This window comes from Cebus imitator, unplaced genomic scaffold, assembly GCF_001604975.1.
Source record: "Cebus imitator isolate Cc_AM_T3 unplaced genomic scaffold, Cebus_imitator-1.0 Scaffold311, whole genome shotgun sequence".
Classification (NCBI taxonomy): Eukaryota; Metazoa; Chordata; class Mammalia; order Primates; family Cebidae; genus Cebus; species Cebus imitator.
Genome location: NW_016107626.1, coordinates 3,057,718 through 3,067,073, shown reverse-complemented (window position 1 = coordinate 3,067,073; position 9,356 = coordinate 3,057,718). Strand labels below are relative to the sequence as shown.

The 9,356-nt window shown below is 59.0% G+C and overlaps 2 protein-coding genes and 1 long non-coding RNA gene across 3 annotated transcripts in view; 1 reads left to right on the top strand and 2 right to left on the bottom strand.

The window, feature by feature from the left end:
• Window positions 1-4,138, bottom strand: part of LOC119467618 — an 8,192-nt gene extending 4,054 nt beyond the window's left edge. The window contains exon 1 of the mRNA XM_037729567.1: window positions 4,128-4,138. The gene's annotated coding sequence lies outside the window, so the exon portion shown is untranslated. The remainder of the gene's footprint in view (window positions 1-4,127) is intronic.
• CDH4 (cadherin 4) overlaps window positions 1-9,356 on the bottom strand; it is a 673,674-nt gene that overhangs the window by 1,457 nt on the left and 662,861 nt on the right. Inside the window, exons 12-15 of the mRNA XM_017503455.1 lie at window positions 7,208-7,441; window positions 5,782-6,015; window positions 2,590-2,729; window positions 1,221-1,385 (exon numbers count right to left, since the gene is read on the bottom strand). Coding sequence (XP_017358944.1) covers window positions 1,221-1,385; window positions 2,590-2,729; window positions 5,782-6,015; window positions 7,208-7,441 — 773 coding nt within the window. The remainder of the gene's footprint in view (window positions 1-1,220; window positions 1,386-2,589; window positions 2,730-5,781; window positions 6,016-7,207; window positions 7,442-9,356) is intronic.
• The window catches only part of LOC119467619, a 37,215-nt gene that overhangs the window by 1,277 nt on the left and 26,582 nt on the right, over window positions 1-9,356 (top strand). The window lies entirely within an intron of this gene.

Below are 9,356 nucleotides of genomic sequence, written 5' to 3'. Positions count from 1 at the left end.
GGGGGAAGGTGGGGGTTTGGGGGAGGGTGAGGGAGGTGTGGGGGAAGATTGGGCCGGGCATGCTTTACATTTGTATTGGGGTCTTTACATTTGTATTCCGTCATAGACAGTAAGCGTCGTCAGAGCGTCTCCCTCGTGGGCAGTTGTAGGAATTTCTTCTGTGGCCAGGGACACAATCTGCTTTGGGGAAACCTTTTTGTCTCTCTGCTGAATCATTGCCTGGGTTAGCTTCTGTTTAAATCAACTCCTTTAAAGTGAGATTCTGACCAAGGCTGAGATCTAAGTGTTGCTAAACCTTCTTTATAATGCAGCCAGTATTGGAGAGCAGGTGGTGAACCCACAGGGGCTCATGTGGCTGGAGCAGGGATGGAGGACACGGTGATCCCTGCAGGGCGGCAGGCAACGCCAGCCTGGAGCCTCAGAGTCACGGCCGGAGGACGCTTCCCTGGGGGAATCTGCCCTGTTGCTCCTCTGTTCGATTCACCACAAAGGAAGATGGGGGTGAAGGCAGGGAGGTGCACATTTTGAAGTGGAAACTCAATGTCTCAAATGTGTCTTTCAAAGGAGAAGATCGAATCCTGCGGCCTGCTGTTCGTTGGCCCAGTCCCTTCTAACCCTCAAATGTCAGGTTGGGCACGTGGTCACGCAGGTGGTCAGGAGGCAGCCCCTGTGTGTGTTCCCACCTGCTGTGTCCTGATGGTACGGGGGGGGTGGGGAAAGGGGTTGAGGGGAGGGTTGTGGGGGAAGAGTGGGGAGGGAGGGCAAGTTGGCCGGGGCCCTGAGACCAGGCTTGGGCCTCTGCCTGTCTGAGCATCTGTGTGGGCCAAGCCCGGCATGGTGGGCTGTGTGTAAGGTCAGTGCCCGGGGGGCTCTGCTGCTGTCCCACCGCTGCCCCTGAGGCCTGTCCTTGCTGCTGGCGCTTCTGCTGCAAACCCGAATTCTTATGAAGTCCCTGCCGAGCACCCAGCCCTGCGTGTTGATCCTTCATCTGGCTCACAGGTGGGAATCTTCATCCTTAGAAAGAGGGGCTGCTGGGGGAGGTGATTTGCCCAGGCCCCCCAGCTGGAGTGGCGGGGCAGGCCTGGAACCCAGGTCTCAGCTGCCTTGTCCCCATGGTGGCTGCCGGCACAGTGGCGACAGCTTCTGTCTGTGTGTGCTACTAGCATTTGTTTTTGGAGGAGACACCTTACCCAGGACCCCCCACTGCCGAGGGCACACACCTCGTTGATGAATTCACCGATGTCGCCTGGGTGCGGCACCACGGGCCTGACTGGGTACTGGGGCTCAGCGCCCACCGGCCGCTCATCCACGCGACGCACGCCGGGGGCTTTGCTTGGCACGTGCCCCATGGCTTCTGGCTGCTGTAGCTGGCTAAGGTCGTAGTCCTGGGGAAGGGAGCCAGGGGAGTCAGGGCACCAGAAGAATCCGCCAAGCCCCCCTTCCAGCCTGCACCCCGCTTCCAGCCCACAGCCTGTTCTGTGACTGGGGCCATAGATGGGCCTGCTGCCCTGCGCCCTGGTCTCCAAGCACCCCACAGTCCCAAGCTGTCCCCTGCTGTGCCCTCCCACAGTGCTCCACTTCCTCACCCTTCACCCCAATCCCTCTGGCAGGGATGGGGTCTGTGCCTGGCTTCCTTCGATGGCCTGGGGCTCACTCCCAGTGACCCCACCGCCACGCTGCTCACCAGCCACGCACCCCGAGTGCTCAGGTGGCCAGGAGCTGGGCCTCCGCAAGGCACATTCCTCACGCTTGTTATGGCTGTATTGTCAGAGGGGCAGGGTGGGGTCTGAGCTTTAGAGGGGCTAAGGATTTGCCCCAATTCCCCCAAAGGCTGGGGCAGACCCAGATTCCAACCAGCAGCTCTTGTATTGTACCATCTCGGGTGCCCGGTGCACTGCCCCTGGTCACTCACAGCCCCCCGTGCACGGCAGCATCAGGAGAGTGGGCATTGGTGTCCTTGGCCAACCCAGAGCCCCCTCCCCTCCGGGGCACAGGGCAGCACTGGGCTGGGGTCAGCGGTGGGAGGGAGGGAGGTGAGGAATGGAGGGTCCCATGATCCCTCCGGGGGATGCAGGTGCAGTGTGTGCAGTTCAGCCCAGGCCAGACCTGCAAACGTGGGCAGCGGAACTGGACTGGGAAACCGGGCTCCCCTGCCTGGTGCCTTCATCGTGGAAAAGGCTGAAATGTCCTACCATTTTTGTTTGTTTGTTTTTTGAGATGGAGTCTTGCTCTGTCACCCAGGCTGGAGTGCAATGGTGCGACCTTGGCTCACTGCAACATCTGCCTCCCAGGTTCAAGCGATTCTCCTGCCTCAGCCTCCTGAGTAGCTGGGATTATAGGTGTACGCCACCCCTCTGGCTAAATTTTGTGCTTTTAGTAGAGATGGGGTTTCACCATGTGGGTCAGGCTAGTCTTGTGCTCCTGACCTTGTGATCCGCCTTTCTTGGCCTCCCAAAGTGCTGGGATTACAGGGGTGAGCCCCTGCGCCCGGCCATGTCTTACTCTTAAAACCCAAGAGCAGGCCCTGCTGAGACACTGGTGCCCGTGAGAGCTGGCCTCCTGTGGGGCGGGGCGCGGGCGTGGCCTCACCTGGTCCTCCTCACCGCCGCCTTCCTCATCATACTTGAGGATGTTGTCACGCACGTCGTCCTCGGGGTCGATGAGCAGCTGCTTGGTGTGGCGCTCCTTCTCCCGCCGCTTCATCCACACGACAAACAGCAGGACCATGGCTGCGGGGGAGGGCGGGTGTGAGCAGGGGGTGTGGGTGTGCCGCGTGTGTGCCCACGCATGCCGCTGTGTCTGTGTGGGCATGTACATGTAGGTAGCACAGAAGCATGACTCCGTGTGTCCAGGTGTGCATGCCCACCTGTATTGCACATGCACACGTGTCTATGCACGTGCAGGCCTGGGTGTGCAAGCACACACATCTGTGCATATGTGCAGCCCATGTGCATTCGTGGATGCAGATGTTCCGTACATGTCTGTGTAGGCATGTATACATGTATCCACAGGAGTGTGTGCCTGTGGGTCAGCGTGTAGATCTGTGTATATGTGCGCTCATGTGTTCGTGTGTGTACATGCACACAGAAGTCTGCACATGTCTGTGTGTGCATGTCTCTGTGTGTGTCTCTTCATGTGTGTCTGTGTGTGCTCATGCATACAGGTGTGGCTGTGTGCGAATGCACGTCTGCTCACGTGCCTATGCGTGCGTGCATGCCTGGGTGTGCCTCTGAGTGTCCATTCAGAGCCCTGCTAGCTCAGGTCCCTCCCCAGCTCACTGCCTGGGCACTGGGCTAGATTTTGAGACACTGATTTACATACTCCTCCTCCTCCTGCACTCCTTTTTGAGGAGGCCGCCAGCTCAGGGTGCCCCCCACCGCCTGGGGGCAGGAGGACGTGGGGAGCTGAGGGACCTACCCACAAGTCTTTCTGTGTCCCTCTTCTGAGCGGCAGGAGGGGAGATGGTTTTGATGGAGGTGGAAGTGAGGTTTTAGGCACACAGTGCTTGGCAGGAATCACTGAGTGGGGGAGATGGATTCTCCCATACTGAAAGAAGCTCTGTCTGCCCTGGGAGGGGTCAGGTAAGGAGCGGGGCCCAGAGCGGGGATCCAGGGATCCTGCTTCCTGAGGGCCCGTGGGGCGCAGTCAGTCCAGGGCTTTGCTGGACAGAAGGGCAGCCACACCCAGTACCCGGGGGGGTCACTCAGAGGGGCTCTTTCCATCACCCAAAGGAACTGGGGTGCAGGTTCAGAAGTTCAGGTGCAGGTGGAAACCGAAGAGAGGTAAAGCCCCTTTGCGGGGTGGATGGAGGGACCCTGTCCCTGAAGCTGAACCGCCTCCCTGCCCCCCTCCAAGGTCCGTGTCCTGGCCTGGCTCCCCTAAACGACCTTGCTCACTCTGGACCCCTGGCTGCCCCTGCTGCAGGGACAGCCTGGGCGCCCATCTGCAAGCCTCCCGCTTTGTCCATTCTCTGTGCATTCACTTCTCGGTTTCGCAGGGTGGGCGCTGCACCCAGCACGGGCTCCAGGAGCAGGCAATGTGGCCCGCGCCTCCGGTAAATGCCTGCAGAAAGCACCCGACGCATCCTCCCAAAGCCTCTCGGCACCTCCCACGTCACGTGTGACAACGGAGGCCCAGAAGTCACAGGTGTGCTCCTGTGTACCGCAGAGGGTCAACCCAGAGGCAGGAGGCGACGGCCACCCCCAGTCAGAAGGGCTGTCCCTTGCCAACCTGATTAACTTGCTGTGGCTGCCTGCGTGCAGTGAGAAGGCTTCCAAAGCTGAGTCTAGGCTTGGGAGGAGCTCTGTGGGTATTGGCAGCACCCCTGCTGCCTGCAGAAGGTGAGGTGACAGCCGGGGGACGCTTCCTGGCCTGGCCCAGATGGCAAAGAGGGAAGTGCAGGCAGAGGGAGGGGCCACCCACTGCAGGTGCAGCTCGGTGAGAACCGGGAACCTGGAGCCCGGGCCTGGTCTTGGCTTGACAGAAGCGGCAATGCCAAGAAGCACACTCACAGCCGGTACCCCAGGCTTGTCCAGGAGGACGAGTGTGGAGGAGCAGAGGCCACCCAGATGCCCGCCATGTACCCGACCAGGGCTGAGGTGCCCACGACTGGGCAGAACCAGGCAGCAGGTGGATGCGCTGTTGACCCCGGCCCCGGCCTCACTGTGGCTGCCCTTGAGAGTGGCCCGGGTCTCCTGCCCGCGACAGGCACCCAGCTGAGTCACGTCTCACAGCCTGGCCCACAGGGGGTGCTCTGGCCAGGGCCCGGCCCCTGTGTCTTCAGAGCAGGAGACATGGGTAAGAATGCCCCATCTTTGTTATGGAGACGCATCCCAACCTCTGTGGGGCCCTTTCTACTCCAGATCATACAAAGGACCCCATTACGCTGAATGGCTTTCAAAACAAGCCTCAGAAATAAAAAACAGCTTTTTGAGGGGGGATGGGTCCGGAAATGAGAAAAAAAACAGAGGCCTCATAACTGAGATGTCCTTTGGATGGGGCTGACGGTCCCTGGGGTCTGAAGTCAGCCAGAGGCCAGGTCTGCAGGAGGGCCTGCTGCCTGCTCCAGCTTGTTCTGGACGTGGTGGGGGACCCGCTGGTTTGGATGTGAACTGGGGAGGTGGTGGCTGAACCCTTCCCCGCCCTGCCTCCCACTGGGGTCCCCGGGCTATCACAGACCAGGGCAACTGTCCATGAGGGATGATGGGAAGAAGGACCTCTGGGGTCACTTTCAAGCACCTTCCGTGGTGCCCCCCACAACCCTCACTCCTATTGGGGAACCCACATGGTTCTGGGAAACTCCAAAAACTACTCGAGCATGTGATCTGGGCAGAGCTAATGAGAACACCCCATTCCTTGGCCGGTGATTGGCTCCAAGGTATGCATCCCAAGCCAGTCCAATCAGACTGTCCCAGGACTTTGGACGGGGATGCTAATAGGCAGGCTGACCTTCCCCCTGCTAGGTCCACCTGGGAGCTGCCTGCAGGCACTGCAGGCCCTGGAGGAGAGCAGCTTCAGGACACGGCTCTGGGAGGCAGAGTGGAGCCGTGGAAAGGGGCCAGGCCATGGGAGATGCCTGGACCTCCGGATTTGAAAGCAACAGGGGGCTCCAATTTCCTACGTCATATGGGCCAGCTCAGCTGCATTTCTGAAAAGCCCCTGGCCGATGGGACTGCGCGATGCAGGCTGAGGGGCGAACGCGGGCCCCCCTTTGCCCACCATCCCTGGGACAGGCGCTCATACCCGTAGTGCCCACCCGCCTTGGTGCTCAGCCACACTCACTCAGCAGGATGAGGATGCAGATGAGGATGGCCACGATGGCACCAGTGCCCAGACCAGCCGCTGCCACCGCGCCAATGGTAGTGCAGTCCCCGTTGTCGTCACATGGGCACACCTTGACTTTGATGATAGACATGTTGGACAGGGGAGGGTTTCCAGAGTCCGTGACGATGATGGGGACGTCATACACCCCGGCCTCCAGGTACAGGATGCGCAAGCTGAGTTGGGCATAGTCACCTGGCGCAAAGCAAGAGTAAACGTTCAGCCCGAGCCTGGCCCTCCCTTCCAAGCAAGACGTCCAAAGGAAAAGACTAAGTCCAATGGCTTGGAAACCGGACATGTCTGCCTGGTTACGGCATGCACGCACACACTATGCTACACCATTAAGTCAAAAGACATTGGAAGTCGGGCGCAGTGGCCCATGCCTGTAATCCCAGTACTTTGGGAGGCTGAGGTGCGCAGATCACTTGAGGTCAGGAGTTGACGACCAGACTGGTCAACATTGTGAAACGCTCTCTCTACTAAAACATACAAAAATTAGCTAGGTGTGTGGTGAGAGCCTGTGATCCCAGCTACTTGGAAGGCTGAGGTGGGAGAATTGCTTGAACCTGGGAGGCAGAGGTTGCAGAGCTGAGATTGTGCCACTGCCCTCTAGCCTGGGCAACAGAGCAAGACTCCATCTAAAAAAAAAAAAAAAAAAAGACATTGGAGACACAACCAAAAAGCAATTGCAACATGTAGGATGAATAAATAATTTCCTGAATATATAGTTTTACCAAATGAATAAAAAGAAACTCTCCAAAGAAAACATAGGCAAAGTCATTGAACAGACAAGTCACAGAAGAAACAAAAATGGTCAATAAATAGATAAAAAAATTTCCACTGGTAGTCAAGATATACAAATGGAAACAATGCCTTTGGCCGTAAAATTGGCAGAATAAAACACTATTTTAAAACAATTATATTCAGTGTTGGTGGGGTTTGTGGAAACAGGTCCTCTCCCAATGGAAGGGGACATGTCTAGAGCACCTTGTCACTGTGCTGCCAAAACTTCAGAATTTCGATATCCTTTTATAACAAAAATCGACATCCAAGCAAGTATTCTAAGGAAACATATCGGTCACAGTGCAGCCAGCTGATCACCGGCATAGGAAGCTGTCATGGGTACACATGGGCGGGGCCGCAAGCACGTTCACGGCTGGGCTCCGTAAAGCAGCAAGAACTTGATTTTGACTTGGGGGCCTCCTCGGGGCCAAGTGAAGAAGGCTGAGCAGCCGAAGCGAGGCTGGTGTCCCCAGCCTTGGCGGGACAGTCCCCCTGGAGGGCTGTCGTCCCCCTCTGGTGCTCACTCTTCCAAGGCCAGCTGGGTCCCCCAGGGGCCTGCACCCCAGACTAGTCTGACCCTCCCCATGGCCCAGGACAGGCTCACCATTTAGGCGGGTGATGGTCCAGTTCTTCCGCACAGCCGCCGGGACGAAGGGCAGCTCGAAGACATAGGGGCCGATGTTGGGGTCGACGTCAGCGTCGGCTGCCGTGATGTTGATGGCGTTGAGGTTGGGCTTCTCGCAGATCTGCGCCTCCTTGGGCAGCAGCTCAGGTGCGTTGTCATTGATGTCGATGAGATAGATCTGGAGGGTCCCGGTGCCGCTGGCTGGGGGTATCCCTGCGGAACGGACACAGGTCAGCTCTCAGCAGTCCTGGTACTCCGTGACCAACCCGCCACTCCACACGGGGCACGCACACAGCAACCACACGTACATACACAGGGACATATGCGCAGCCCCTTAGCCGGACACAGGGCTGGCCACCCGCCCCACAGCTGCACAGGGACTGACCCATACCCCAGCCATGACTCCTGACTGACACCCTGCCACAAGCCCTGGGCAGCCACTGAAGAACGCATGGCCATGCCCACGGCCGCAGCTGCACACGGGCACACAGCGGGGCATGGCATTCACCTGGAGCCTCGCAACACGCCCTCCACTGATGCACGGCTGAACTCAGAGCCACTGAGGTCACAGCCCGCATGGGGGACCCACTCCCCCTGGGGAGCCAGGGAGGGATTCTGAGGGTGCTGGGCTTTGCACCGGCCCCGGGGCTGGGACCCGCCCACCATATCTTGCCCTCATCTGGGACTACTTGGGGCAAAACCTTTCCTTGCCTTCCTGTGTTTTGCTGACCGCAGCCGGCAGAGCCCCGGGAGGCTGGAAGTCCTGAGCCCAGATGCCTGAACCTAACGAAGAACTGCTGCTTTTGGAAGTGTATTTGGGAAAGGCAGGAGGGGCTGGTCCAGATGAGCTTTGATGGAAGCTCCCTCCCGGCCTGGCAGGAGGCCTCCTTGGAGGACCCCATCACCTCTGGCCTCAGCGTGGAGGGAGGTGCTCTGCTGAGCCCCCAGAGCTCCTTAGGGGCATCCCTGTCCCTGGGGCCCTCACATGCTCAGCCCCTGCCTCTGCCCAGTCCAGCAGTGCTGGTGGATGCAGGCCAGGGGCTGGAATCTGGGGACAGAGAGACGCCCTGTCTGCTCGCCAGGCTTGGGGGCAGTGGCAGCATGTTCTGACTGTGGCTTTGCCCCTGACGGCGGCTCCTGACCTGACTTAACAACCACGTGTTTTGACTGAGGCGGACGAAGCATGTAAGAATATGTCCTATGCGATGACCCTTTAATCTTCTGGAAGCTGCATCAAAACACATTTAAGGTGACACAGTGCGGCGCTGCCTTTGAAAACTGCTTTGAGAAGTAGCTGATGACTCAGCACATGACGGGAGAAGCACAGAGGGCCCCGCTCCAGCCGGCACGCCCGGCTCACTCACATGGCGCCGGCCACATGCGACGGACCTCTGATGCTCCAGCTACAGCCTCACAATCACTTTCTGATCTAACCTCAGGGCTTTGGCTGCGGCAGGAGGGCCGACAAGGAGAGATGCTTCCCCCGACCAGGGCCCTGGGCTCACAGGCAGCTTCACAGCTCCATGGCCTGGGCTCTGTGGGTCCCAGGGCTGCGGCGATGGCTGGGGAGGCTGGCAGGGCAGTGGTCGCATCCCAGCTTTCACCTGCTACAGGACGAGCATTTGTGCAGCGGCTACTCTTGCCCATGAGGCTTCATGCTCGTCCATTCCAAGAGCCACCAGGCGTGGCCCTGCCTTGGGGCCTTGCCGCCACCCTCTCTGGACTCCTAGGGTCCTGGAGGGTCTCTTGCCCCCCTGCTGTGACTGAGGGTCACAGGGGTCTGTGTTGTGGGTCAGAGATGTGACCGGGGGCTGCTGACCAGTGGGGCTGGGCCTTCCTCGCAGGATGGGGTCTGTGGCAAGGGCTGCTGGCTAAAAGCATTTGAAAACTGTGGACCTGGTTCCAGTGGCTCAGTTCATAGGCAGCAAAACTGAGCAAGGACAGGGCTGGGATGACTGGCGCCCTAACGCCCCCGCGGGTGAGTGACACTGGGGGGATGCGCCCGGCGTAACTTCGGGCAAGTGAATGCTGGGGAGGAGACAGGATAAATGAATGAAGTAGGAGAAGGCGGAATGAATGAATGCTGGACAGATAGCGGAATGAATGGGGGTGGAATGAATGAACTGGG